The sequence below is a fragment of the Platichthys flesus genome, chromosome 20 (genome assembly GCF_949316205.1).
Source record: "Platichthys flesus chromosome 20, fPlaFle2.1, whole genome shotgun sequence".
In the NCBI taxonomy this organism is placed as follows: domain Eukaryota; kingdom Metazoa; phylum Chordata; class Actinopteri; order Pleuronectiformes; family Pleuronectidae; genus Platichthys; species Platichthys flesus.
Window position 1 is genome coordinate 18,592,177 of NC_084964.1, and position 13,876 is coordinate 18,606,052.

The 13,876-nt window shown below is 45.8% G+C and overlaps 1 protein-coding gene across 1 annotated transcript; it reads right to left on the bottom strand.

Annotated features, from left to right (window-relative positions):
- Window positions 1–360: 360 nt before the first annotated feature.
- Window positions 361–9,078, bottom strand: meox1 (mesenchyme homeobox 1). The gene is made up of 3 exons (XM_062414087.1): window positions 8,182–9,078; window positions 3,996–4,168; window positions 361–1,564 (listed from the first exon to the last, which is right to left on the bottom strand). Exons 1-3 carry the CDS (start codon window positions 8,693–8,695, stop codon window positions 1,442–1,444), a joined length of 810 nt encoding a protein of 269 aa, XP_062270071.1. The 5' UTR covers window positions 8,696–9,078; the 3' UTR covers window positions 361–1,441.
- Window positions 9,079–13,876: the final 4,798 nt, after the last annotated feature.

Here is a 13,876-nt window from a genome sequence, read left to right on the forward strand (position 1 = left end):
CGTGCAAAGTGGGAACGTGTCAAGGGCCCCGGGGCCAATGGGGGCCTTTGTTATTAGGTTTTATTAATAGGGTGTTTCTCTTTTTTAAATTTTGTTTTTATTATTTACTAGATTTGATTAAATTCTGGAGTAAATGTGATTTTCCTGCAGGTTCATGTGGTCGTATGTGCTTCATTTGATGTTCATCTATATAAACTACTAAAGATATATAGACTCTCCTGTACATTGCTTATATTAAAGGACGTAAAAAGCTGTAATGTAACATTTCAAAATAAGATATATCTGCTGTGTAGTTTACACTTTGGCACCGATGTGTCCAAGGTCATGAAAATAATTATCAGTAACTTAATTTAAGCAGTATTCATTATTTATTTACCATTTTTTATTGATAAACAAGTTGTAACAAACCGTTTCCTGTTTGAACATCCAGCAGACGACTAAATACTCAGTTGGAGTTAGAGACACAGGTGGATGACAACAGTTAGGTCATGAGGACCATAGTGAACTGATGTGGTGGAATTCACTTTAAGTCATTTTCAGCAATTTTTCTGCCTCCACCACAGGAAGTTCGATATTAATCACAACCACAAAGTTCTGATCGTTGAGCTGCTTTTTTTCCAGCTCGAGAAAACATCAATCTGGAGCTGTTTTTATCACCACATCATCTCTGTGGACCTCGGCTGAAGCGCTCCAGCACGTTCACGCACTCATGACCGATTACCTTCAACGTCGACATCACAAGCAAACTGCTCCTCGGTTATTTTGCTCTCGAGTCTCAGGAAGTGTGGTCAGATAATATCGGGACCGAGCGGCCGAGAGAACTCGTCGAGCGACTTTCCGATCGGAACGTGTGGAAGAAATTATCAGGATATTTCCCCCGTTATTTTTTTTTATTTGCAGCAGATGATTTATTCTATTTGCAGAAACAGGCAACATCTGTGTTTTATCAACAACATTCAAAATGTATAAAAAAGGAAGAGTACAAAATGCTTGACAGGAAAAAAAAAACTATATTCTAGGGAAGGAAACTAACAAAATACACAAAATAAGAGTGGGAGGGGCTCGTGGCTTGGCAGCTCGTGTGCAGTCTGAGTTTTCCCAGGTGGTTGTAGTCAAGCGTCAAAAGGCCGTGATTACAAAACTGGAACCGAAGGGAGGGGGGGGGGGGGGGGGGGGTTGCCCTCAAACACAATCACGTCAGCGTCTGATACCGGGGGTTATCAGAGGGCTCTGTCACCGCTCTACAATGACCACGTGTCGTCCAGAGTCGCCCCGCTCTGCACACAAATCAACTATTTACAACAAATGACAGCGAAGGAGGCGCTCGGGGGGGGGGGGTTCATCCCGGGATTAAAATACAATATGAAAAGTCTCTGGGATTGTTTGATTCCCTCCGGTCCCCGGTGGCTCTGGTCCCCCCCCCCCCCCCTTCCCCCCTCGTTCATTCAGAGCTGGGCGAGGCCGCCGAGTCGATGTCGTCGTTCTCCGGGTCGTTGGGAGAAGCCGACTGCCCCCCCTTCACCCTCTTCCACTTCATCCTCCTGTTCTGGAACCACACCTTCACCTGCAAGCGGAGGAGAAACACAACCTGTCAGCGCTGACAGAGGGGAATTAAAACCATGTTCAAGCTGTTTTATTACGCAGCTATAATCAGGATACACGGAGGAAACTGTTGTGATTAATTGGAGCGAAGTCCGGCTCGGGGCAAACGACTCCCTGGTGCCCCCCCCCCCCCCCCCCCTTGCAGTAATTTAATATTAATGCAGCCGAACATTCGTCTGCAATCATTTAAATAATCTATGCAAAGAAAAACCCACGTTCAGGTGAATGACTGTCGATTTTAAACTTAATTTATTTAAGTTTTTCCCTGTCGGTCTGAGAAAATAAACGATTTCAGTTTGATTCTAGATCTCAATCTTTCTCCTCACGTGTTTATTTTCTCGGCTTTTTTGATAAATAACTTAAAATACTCATTAGTTGGAGCTTCGTGAATCTGAAGGAGTTCAAACTACAAATAAATACTCTGCACACGATCTTAAAATAACAAGTACTGCACTGTACACACTGTGCTCGGTGGGTTTTACCATAGTTGAACCTGAAACAGGATCACCGTGGTTTTCTCTGTGTTTTGCAATTTTTATCACAATTTACAAGAGAGTCAGCAGAAAAATAGACAAAATAATCCCCCCCCTCAAATCTCTCGGTGCTCTATAGGAGTTGGCTTGGTTCACGTTGGCCTTGCTGGTTGCTGCACGAGTTGTCGGTGCAAAGCCCTCGGCTCTGGCTCAAGGCGTCAAGGCGGAGAGAGTATCGAATGGACAGTGAGTCGAAAGAGTTTGTCTGTCAGGAAGTCAGCGTACACAGGATGTGAGTTTACACACAACGTGGATCCACGGCTCTGGAATGAGAATATCATGCTCTGACTGTCCGGCCAAGAACAGCAGCAGCAACGTGCACTTCCTGAGGGTGGAGGAGGAATTCCAGGGACACGGCGGCAGCGGAAAAACAACTGCACGTAAATCTGTGATGGACGATGTCACACGCTGATTACACACGGTGACGGATCACCAGGAAACTGGGAGGAGGCAACATCAGCCTGGAAAGAACCGATTCAATCGAGGTGCAGATCTGGATCAAGGAGCAGATCCACCACTTTTATTACTTTCTCCAACATTGAAAAATAGTTTTTTTCAAGATGCATTTTCACTTATTTCCCAGGGAATAACTCATAGAGCTCGATAAGAAAGAAGTTGGCTCCAGGGATGTGAACCTCTGAGGGTTGTTGAAGGTTTGATCGTTTCCTCACACAGCTGGATTCTGTTGTTTTTAATAAACATCATTCAAAGTATCGGAAATATTTCATTTGTTTGCATGGGAACTCTATTCTGCAGCTGACTGGTAGTCACAGCACCAGGACGCCTCATGCATCCGACCTTAGATTGAAGAATGAGAACACCAGCTACACCTTTTAAAACAATAGAACCCAGTGAAACCAGTTGGATTGTGTCAGGAACCAGCGAGACAAAGCTCAAGCTTCTTCTCTAGAATGTGGGGAGTTATGGGTTTTAAACAATAAGATATTAAATAGTCTGTAAGATGATTAGAGCAGCTCCCAGCTCCGTCCATCCAACCTTTGTGCAGCGACCTCTGTACATCCCACTGAGCCCCCCCCCCCCCCCCCCCCCCCCCCACTCCCTGGACCAATCTGCTCCCATGAACTGAAGCCTCCTCGTCTGCCGCTCATCGTGACTGATTGAACGGACGGCACATGGCCAGAGCATGTAGGATGAGTGGGAGCAGAGGGAGCTCAGAGCGGGGATGGAACCAGGCTCTGTGTGTGGGTGTGTGTGTGTGTGTCGGCCTCTCTGTACAACTCTGTGTGTGTGTGTGTTTTTCAGAGGGTCTGTGAAATAGATTTAGCAGCAGACGGCAGTATGTGTGGTCACTGTGGCACCGCGGCCTCATTAGGAGGAGCTGGGACACTGGGCCCTGACAGACACACACAGACAGACTGGGGCTTTTTTTATTTTTTTTTATCCGGCAGCATCGACACATGTTCGCCCGATTTCATCAGGTCTGGAGCAGCCGCCCACTCGTTAGAGCTGCTCGTCATTCTGCTGCGACCACAGGAAGAAAAGTGTCCTGGAAAAAACGGCTCATTGTGTTTCAGCTGCAGTCGTTGTTCAGGCTTTGTTATAAAACCTAGAGTGGACGTGGAGTCATTAGTTGTTCACTTTGAGTTTCATTATTTATTGTTATTTAATTATTTAAAATCAAATGTTTCCTGATATCTTTTAGGTTTTTTTTTAAACGTTAATCTTTCTACTAGATTTTTGTTTTTAGGGGGATTTGTTTCACTTTACAGAAATAAAACTAAAATCAACTCTCACTTCTTCTGAGTGCAGATGTTTGAACACAGATCGATGTGCAGTGACTGTGGAATGATGATTGTTCACCCTCGTCCCTCATCGAAGCCCCGGGGGGGGGGGGGTTACCTGTCTCTCTGTGAGGTCCAGGTTCACGGCGATCTCGTAGCGCCGCAGCCGGGTCAGGTAGTTGTGGTGGGTGAACTCGGCCTCCAGCTCTCTCAGCTGCTCCTTGGTGAACGCCGTGCGCTCCTTCCGGGCCTTGCAGGTGGAGTCCACCTTGAAACCGGAGTCCTGGGTATCTGAGAGAGAGAGAGAGAGAGAGAGAGAGAGAGACTTCACGTTACTCCATCAGGCGGCATCGTGCATTTAGTCCTTGAACCTTCTGCATCACATTCATATAAAAACACTTCATCTCTATTCTTTCCTTAAGCCTCCAGTTTGACTCACTCACACACGATTGCACCACTTGACCCCCAAACGCTTCTATTTAAATGTTATCCACGGCTAATTGGATTTGGATGAGCTGTCCGGTAATTTGTTGACCAGCCTCCAGTCGACTATTAAAACAGAACTTAAAGACTTTTCAAACCAACAAACCACAACCTCAAAGCCTCTTCAGTGGGAGGCCCCTCGTATAGTAAACACCCAAACCCGAGCACCTTTAAAGGGGAGACCACCCTGAGCCCGGTTCACCTGTACCGCCTCGTGCACGGTGACCACGCAATGTGCACGTAAATCATGTACATTCAGCCTTTGTTTGTGTGTTTACGTGCATGAATGTGCAGCTGGACATGTGTGCATTTTTAGCATTGGGTGGTGGTGCGTGTGAGAATGTGCCGGCGCAGGGCAGGGGCCACCAAACCAGCCACAGAGGGACTGAGTTAGAGGAGGAATGCAGCGGAACATCGTTAAAGCCTCCAACAAAAGAACAAAGGTGCGGATGTGTCCAGGTCTCAGTGTGTGTGTCTGTGTGTGTGTGGGGGGGGAGATATTTCCTACTGGGGCACTCGGGGGAAATTCACATTAACTCATCTCTACATGACAGCGAGTACAGCAGAGAAAAAGCTTGAGATCTCTATGAAAGCAGCGGCAAGGTCGATATTATAAAAGGTTTTTTAAAACAACGAGTCGTTTATTGCTCAGATTTATGGATTTCTCTGCCGCCATATTTCTGAAGACACGGCACAATTTTAAAGCTCACTTACCAGGATGAATGTAAACGAGAGCTGGACGACTTAACGTTGGGTGAAAACCTCTCTGCTGCGTTAAAAGCAAATTAGCTTTTTGTAATAACTGAACACCAGCAGCTGATGTCATCTCCAGAAAAAATGGTTCTAATTTGTCAGAGTGAGGAGGTTTGCCAGAGCGCCGGGCCAGGACGTGAACTGCACCGGTCCAGATGTGACTGGGCACACCAGGACATGTGTGCAGTTTGTGCGTCTCTGCTTAACGTGTGCGAAAAAACCTGACGTGTGCATGTGTCATGTCGGAAAACCTCCTCGCTGCGGTTCAAACATCATTAAGGGCACGCCGCTCTGAGTGTGCCGGCGCTGCCTGGCCGGGCCGGGCCTGGTCGGGAGCCGTGCCAGGCAGCTCGAGTCAGACCGAACACCTGGCAGGGGCACACACACACACTGGCTCTCGCTGAACAGGCCCCCAATAAATATCCTGCACAGCCAGGGGCCGTAAACTCCCAGCGAGGAGGCTCCTGCTCCAAGCAGGGTCCCACAGACAAACAGCATTTGGTGCCTTTTCGGGCAGATGGTGAGAAACAGTCTGAATCAGGACGAAAATGAAAGCTGTTGTAAAGTTAACAAATGTTTCAGAGTAAATAGTCCAGAAGGAAAATTACACAAGTGACTGATCACGTAATTTGTGTGTAAAGGTCACAGCCGGGATTCAAATGGAATTAGTTTTACTTCTTTATCGCAGGCAGCGATCAGTTAATGAATAGAACGATAATGTTTGCTCGATAACAAATGATTTAATGATTTAGTCACATGAAGAAACATAAACACCTTTAAATCCAGCTGTGGTTGATTAGCACATGTGTGTCAGATGCTTTAAAACACAGTGGGTTTGCTCACATGTGTAATCGTTTATTAATATACGTTTATTAACGCTTCACAAGAGGAGTTATAAATATTTAACATTTATAAAGTCTCATTTATTCACAACTACGATGTTATTCTTTTATTAAGTGTTTATAAACCGCCAGTGAATGTTTAGTATAAGAATTAAGTTTTATTTTATTGTGACAGAGACGTTTTTTATGTTTTTTCAGAAATTCATAAAATCGTAGGAATTACTCACATTGATTAATTCTACTAACACTAATTATAACAATACAAATGAAGCTAGATTTTCTCATATTTTTCTATATTATAAAAAGATTTTTGTCCAGCCTTGTGTTAAAGTTAGTATCAGACATGTGCAGACCATTTTCATACACACACACACACAGACTTTACAGCAGCTCTATAGAAATGCCTTCAGGACGTTTTCCCTAATATTCTTTCTGTAGTCCCCCCCCCCCCCCCCCCACAAACCCACGAGCTGATGTAGTGGTCAGACATGTTGCATGCACTCAGTGGGAGATTGTGTTACGGCTTAACGACAGGAAAATGTCAATGGATAAGAATGTAAAAAAAAAAAAAAAAAAGAGTGGGCTCGCTCACGGGCAAGTGATTTTAGCAGACGTGGTCTGGCATGTTTTCAGTGGAGGTTACAATAAGGTAAGGAAGGGATGGAGGGGGGGGGGGGATGGGGGAGGTCTGCAACCCCCCCCCCCCCCCCAACACACACTCCTCTTAACTGCTTGTCAAGTCGTTTTTTTTATTCCCTGATAATTACTTAGTCAGATTTGGACGAACTTGACGTGCACTTTAAAACTTTGTGTAACAGGAACAACAAACAGTGTGTAACAACATCTGGACTCTGTGATGGTGCTAACTCCACCCATCTACGAGTGGATTCACATCAATACTGAGACATATCGTTGAATATCTATCTACAAAACATATACAAACAAATACTCTTGAATCCTAAAGACTTTTAGTACGGACATTTATAAATAAAGAATATTAATGTAATTTCATTAACGGTGCAAAATACTAATCTGACTTCATAAATCCTGTGTGAGGGGAAACAGGCGGAAAGTGGAGGATCCAGATGTTCCACGAAGTTTCATCTCCTTTTGAACAGTTTGAAATTTAGCGTATTTGAACTTTTACATTAGACTCATCCGTAACTTTTGCTCTTAGTGTTACGTGTTCTACTTTTAAGAGTTAAGCTGCCATAATAAAGATATGAGTAACGCTTGCTTCCCATTAGTAAAATGAGTTGGATAAAAAATATGAATTTTTACTGTTAATCCATAAACGTACAATAATCTGATTTCGGTGCTTCACGACTTGAGGATATGAGACGACACCGAGCTCTAACGGAAATAGTTTAGAATCTGAATTTGATCATCTTATGTCTTTTTGTGAAGCAGCCGACAAAATCAAATCGGGGAAAAATCCTGAAATAAACATTTTCTACATGATAAAAGTTATTCTTCTTATTATTTCATCTTTCGTCTCTAGCTGCAGCTCGGCTGTGCATTAATGTGGCTTCAGAGATGACAGATCCAGGAGCTCACAGCAGCCTGAAGCACCTGTGATGCCTCTTAACCCGCTGCCGTTATAACACAATGGTTCTATTTCTAACGGATACACAAACGCAATGAAACGTTCAGGAGCCTCGTTAATCACCCCGGGCCCTTTTGAATTCCCCCCCCGAACAATACGAGGATGCAACTGCAGCTCGGAGCGTGTGTCTGGAACACAAAAGTCTCGTCACCTCCTCACCCTTCACATAGCGATGTGGTGAGGCCGCTGCTTCCAGACCAGCCTGGTGAGGAACTGGAGCGAGAGTCTCCCGGTGCCAGGGGAAGACGTCCTGAACCGTGAGATTTAAAGCGGCTCAAACCGGCTGCGTGGCTTTTTGTTTACCCTCGTCTGTGGCTGCACTGAACAGAAATATGAATCATACTGGGAAATCCTGATTTCACATATTTTTGGGGGGGTTTTGATCCAATTAAATTAGGAAAGTTCCTCAGAGATTTTGGGTCGAGCTGATCTCTTGGCTCGTGTCCATGTTTCCTCCCCTTCTTCCCCTCAGTGTTTCCACCAGTGTGCAGTAGAAGAAGAGGAATGTCCACTATCTGTTTTAATGCTCCCCGATGTTCTGTTAAAGGATGTTTTCCTCCTCTAAGCTCTGCTCCCTCTACACACCCGCTGCCATGTATCCCAGCATGCCCCTCACTCACCTGAGACATCTCTCTTCCTCTTATTGGAGCTCTTCTTGTCGGAGTCGGCCGACGCCACGCTCTGGGGTGAGTACTCTCCCTCCAGGCAGCCGGGCCCAGCACCGGGCAGCCTCTCTCCCCCCACACTGTCCAGGTCGGGCCCTCCGCCACCGCCGCCGCCGCCGCCGCCCACCACTGCAGCGGGGGGGACGGCGGGCGGGCAGGCCTCGGGCGCTCTCACCCGCGTCTCGCAGGGGTTGAACTGCCACTCGGCTCTCTGGTAGCCGCCCTGGCTCTCCTGGTACAGTCTGTCGTCGCGGGGGTAGGCTGCGTGGGGGGCGGTCGGCACCAGGCAGGTGCTGGAGAAGTCCGTGTAGGTCAGGAAGTCCGGCTTCTGGTGCAGGGAGAAAGGTCCCTGCTGGTAGGGCGACTGCAGGTTGGCCCCCGGGACCCCGGAGTGAGGGTTCCTCATGCAGCCCCAGATGGGACTGCCGGGGTGGGCGCTCCGCATGCAGCTGCTGGCCGGCTGATCCATGGTGATCCAATCTTCTGATACGTCTTAATACAAGTCTAGTCCTGGTCGAGGAACTTGAACCCTCGTCTCAGAAAGCGAGTCACAAATCTGTATCTGTGTCTCTTTGGAGGATCATCCACTTCAGCACATCTTCTCTTCCACTCTGGAATACTCTCTCCTGTCAGAGGCCTCCGACTCGTCCAGAGTCCAGAACGCGTGAGGACAGACACCTTCCTGTGGCGGCGTGCTTCCCTCTCTCTCTCTGGGAGAGTGCGTGACGTCCTCTGGAGCTTCTGGTCCTCGCACACTTTCCCCCAATGCCTTGCACTCGCACACACACACACCCTCTTCCCCCCCCCTCGGCTGATCTGAGTTGGCCTGTGGCTCGACAGGAGAGCTGCGTCCGCAACTGCAGGACTCCCCTCCTCGCGCTGGCTGTTTTCACAACTCTTCTAAGGCTTTCTTGACAAGTGAGCCCTCCTCCTTTTTAAACATATAGGTGGGAAAGAGTGGCAAGTTTATGGGGTGTAACGTGAGATTGCAGAGGAGGAGCCCTGCCGGCCACATGTTGGTAGTACCCTCCAAACAACCCTGCTTCATCAACTATTAATCACGGGGGAAATTTTATACGCACATCTAATGGGCTTTCCAGACGCGGGGCTCTTTAAAGGGACATTGTCTGTAAAATATAAAAGCGAGCACCCACCCACATGGGAACCGGGGACCCGGACTCACTTCAGCTCTTTAGCACTTTCTGACACCCAATTTAGTTCCTTTTCTGACACCCTTCGGGGGAAAGTTAACCCCCTGATCCCTGCCTGTCCCGTCCAATCCAAAAACTCCTTTCTTTTTCCCCCTTCCTCTGCTTTTGTGCGTGTGTGTGCGTGTGTGTGTGTGCACATTAAAGCAACACACCCAAATCCACCTGGCTGGACTTTCCCTCACTTTCCGAGGTGATAAGAGGACCGAATCCGACCTCTTGAGGTTTTTCTCGCTTCGTCGAAACACAATATGAAATTTCAGAGCCATATTTCAAAAGTACAAGCTCGTATTTTCTGTCAGAAAACTCTGAGTTTGACGTCTTAAGATATGAAGCAGTAGCTGCAGTTGTGTGTGTGTCACATGTAGATGACCCACATCTGGATCAAGCAAGGATGTAATTATTCAATTTTCTGATCACTGATTTTTAATCTCTGCACGCTGCTCACGAGATGAAGCCACTTCTCCATGAAGTAATGTCTCTAATACCATTAAAACCTTTTTGGCTAAAGCCGACTTTGGATTGAATTTCAGCGTATCCGTTACCCAGTAAACCCACTGAACCACACTTTACAGAAATGCAGAGTTTTTTCTCCTCATGCTGCTCATATTTGCGCGCTGAGGTTCTCCTTCCTCCTCGAGTGTCCTCACTTTGCTCCTGACCCCTCAGACCGGGGGGGAAGTGGGTCACGACTCCGCCAAGAGGACAGAGACAGAGATGGACACCAGGAGAGGCTGCTAGAAAAGGAATATGAAATAACAGAAATATAAAACTGTACCACCGGAAAACTTCTTTTGGACGTCTGCTGGTGATGATTTCTAAGCCAGAAGGAAAAGGGGGAAAGAAAATATGACTTAAGAGCTGATAAAATTACTTTTTATTATTCTCTGGATACTAGAATAGAACCTGACTCTCTTTTGTGGACCAGACAAAATCATTCAAGAAAAAGTGAGAGGGTGATGAATTAAAATGGCCCGAAGGCGAAAAGAGGGGAAGAAGGAAAAAGTTAAAGAAGACGTAAAATAAGAAGCCAAGAGAAAATCAGATTAGGAGAAAAACCAATGAAATCAGGAGAAGGCGATATGAGAGAGGGAGAAGAGAGAGAGAGAGATAGAGCGAGCGAGGGAGAGACAGAGGGGAGAGTGTTTGAGGTCACACACCGAACCCTTTCCATTTACCCAGCAAATTGTTGAGCCATGAAGCATCCCTCGCTTTTACTGGCAGTCTGAGCCCCGGCCGCGCCACAGGGACCAGGGGTTACACTACATTTGTGGTCGGAGCAGGGGCCATCTGTGTGTCAGTATAAATTTAAGAGAGAGTGTGTGTCTGTGTGTGTGTGTGCGTACGTCAGTGCACGTGTCTGAAACAAAGAGATAAAGGGAGTTTGCTCATTTCTTTTGCTATAGTGAGAAAGACACGTTTTTGATTTCATCAAGACGCTGAAGTCATTCCCGTGGACATCTGTGGAAACGCCATTAAACTTGTGTTCTCTCCAACGACCAGCAGAGGGCGACTCCGCTTGTTGTTTCTATAGAACCGACTTGACTCGTTCGCTTGATTTATAACGTGAGTCAACGTTTTCCTAAGAAGTTAACGGACTAGTTTCAAGTTGTCTTCATTACGGCACGATGCTCATTTAGAAAATGATCTTTCATTTAGACTCAAATAGACGATGAAGCACCGTTTGCATTGGGGGCGTGGACACCGTGTGATTGACAGCTAATACCGTCCAATGGGAGCAGGTCGCAGACAAACGGCTTCAAACTCGAGGCTTAAAGAAGATTCATCTAAATATGATTGGTTCTAACGTTAAGGGACTGGCAGAGCTAGCTGTGTTCTCACATAACAACTCTCGTAATAACTGAGACAGGATCTACGGCTTGTTACCAATCATTGGTCACTACAACGGAAAGCGTGTGATTGGTTCACTTTCTTTAACTTTATTAGAATCTTCCCTCATCGCAACTTATCATGGGATTAAGTGACAGAAAGGCAAAAGTAAAATAACACATCTCTCATCCTTTAGGAAAAATCACAGCTGAGTTGTGTTTTCACAACGAGTCTGATCTTCTTCAGTGTAGCAGCCGTGTGTGTGTGTGTGTGTGTGTCTGTGTTTGTGTGTGTGTGAGTGTGTGGGTGAGAGAGAGAAAGCTGTTTGTTTGAGACATGTGGGGGTATGTGAACTCAAGCTCAGTCATACACATGGACTGCAGATAAATGAGCTGGACGTGAGTCACAACTCCCCTCACCCTGCCGACAACCTGTTTCTGTCAGTCTCAGTGTGTGTGTGCTTGTGTGTGTGTGTGTGTGGGGGGGGGGGTGTGTGTGTGTGTGTGTGTTCGACTCAGAGAAAGTGAGAGTATGAAATAGAGACAAAGTTGTTCACAGATGTCATTTTTGTATAATGTTGGTCAAACAAATCTGTTCATACCATACAAATCTGTTTGTGTGCGTCTATGTGTATGTGTGTGTTTGTTTGTGTGTGTTTTCATTTGATCCATCTTCGTGATACTGGCAGGACCGGGGCCCTCCATCAGTCTCCTGTGTCTGACAGCGTGACCCCCTGCGACCCCTCGCTCACATCACCTGGGTCTTGACTCCCTGGTCTCTGCTACTGTCCCGGGCTGCGAGCGGGGGATGGACAAGGGAAGGGTGAGAAGAGTGGGAAGAGTGGGAAGAGTGGGTAGAGTGGGAAGTTCATTTCCAAGAATGGGTGAAATCATGCGACCAGGTGATTCACTCTAGGATTGTGTAGCTGTCAGAACCTCTGAGATATTACAACCCCGACAGAAACAGTAAACAACTGGTTTCATCTCATGAAGTCATTAAAAAAAAAAGTAGCACAAGAGAAACTGAGTCAATCTCCTGCATTGAATTTAACTTTCTCTCTCTTATTGAAATGATAGAACGAAACACAGTTAAATACTGATTCTGAAAATCTGTTCTCTCAGTACTTTTTACACAGAGTACTCCAACAGCTGCACATTCAAAACCATGTCCCATGTCCACAAATACATAAACACTGCTTGATATTATACGAGCTCATCACAGCGTTGGCATGTAGAGCATCATCCTGAAGAGCATTTCTGCAACTGAACCACAGGTTGAATTAGCATCAACAACCTGGAAGCGTATTGTGCCACGAAATCTGTCGAGTTTGTGAGTTTACGTGAACAATAGCTCCTATAGCTGGAAGTGATTATTCACGAGCAGCACATTTAAGTAACAGTTTAAAAAACACAATAGATTCCATAAGTAGCTTCGGGCCAATTGAGATGTGGTGAAAGAGATGTTGTGTGTTTTTTTATTCTGTAGTTTGCCAACAGTTTTACAAACAATCATTAGATGGGTTATTTTCAGGTTCCTCCGCATTAATTTCCATTTCATTTGTTTGTATCATTTACCTATTAAGCTGATGAGGACAATCTCTTCCAGCAAATACAGCACAACATTATCATTCACGTTCATGTCCAGCAGCCACTCCGTGTGTGTTTAAGCTCTGGTTTGGGCTCCACCACCTTCATCAGGAAGTGTCTGACTCTCTGCAGAATGTCCTCTGTGCTCTTCTCTGACTGGATCTGTGGTTTCCAGTGGAGCAGCCGCCTCCTGCTGCACCGATGAGATCAGTGAGAGAGAAACCAAAACATCCAACGTGTAAAATTCTCTGGAAGTCTGGTCTGAAGCTTTGAGCTGCAACTCTCATACGACTCTAAATCTGAAAGATATGACGAGAGCAGCTTATTCAAGTTTTACCAAAATGTTCGATTAACCCCATAATATTTTATTTATTTATGAAGCTGTGGATGTTGCTGCTAGACTGAGAGATTTGTAGCTCTGATGCTGCAATCTACTTCTTTAAATCAGCAATTATTAAAGCAATTTTTAAAATAAATCAGTTGTTCAAGATGATTTTTAAGCAAAACTGCCATAAAGTGATTTCTGTATTTTTACAAATTAGGCGATTAATGGATTAATCAGGAGAAAATTTGATTATTGATTAATGAACATTGATGAGCTGATCCCTGTCGACACCTCTCAAACAAACAGCTCTACTTGTGGCTTGTGGTGATGTCTATCCATGACATCACCACAAGCCAACAAGTTCCTTTAGAAGTAAACGAAAAGCTGCATCCAATAAGAAGCACTTTCTGTAAAATGAAAAAAGAAAGCGTGCACATGACGAGGCTCATTATAAACAATGCTTGGCCACAACAGTGCAGCGCTCAGCATTTTCACTAATAGTTGTGTTGCAAAGATTTGGATCAGACGTTGATTTCAAATCTCTGGACGTCAGATCCATCATAACAAACTGTGGCTGCAGCAATATCAGTACAAATACAAGGGACAGTCTGCAAACTATCTTGTCTCTGGCAGTGTGTGTGTGTGTGTGTGTGTGTGTGTGTGTGTGTGTGGAGGGGTGGTGGGTGGGGGGGCGTCCACAG

Excerpts from the sequence above, each read along its gene's own strand:
- meox1 (XM_062414087.1), bottom strand. The coding sequence starts at position 8,695 with ATGGATCAGCCGGCCAGCAGCTGCATGCGGAGCGCCCACCCCGGCAGT. Across the intron at positions 4,169-8,181 it reads GAGGAAGAGAGATGTCTCAG|ATACCCAGGACTCCGGTTTC; the intron begins GTGAGTGAGGGG and ends TCTCTCTCTCAG. Across the intron at positions 1,565-3,995 it reads TGGACCTCACAGAGAGACAG|GTGAAGGTGTGGTTCCAGAA; the intron begins GTAACCCCCCCC and ends CTCCGCTTGCAG.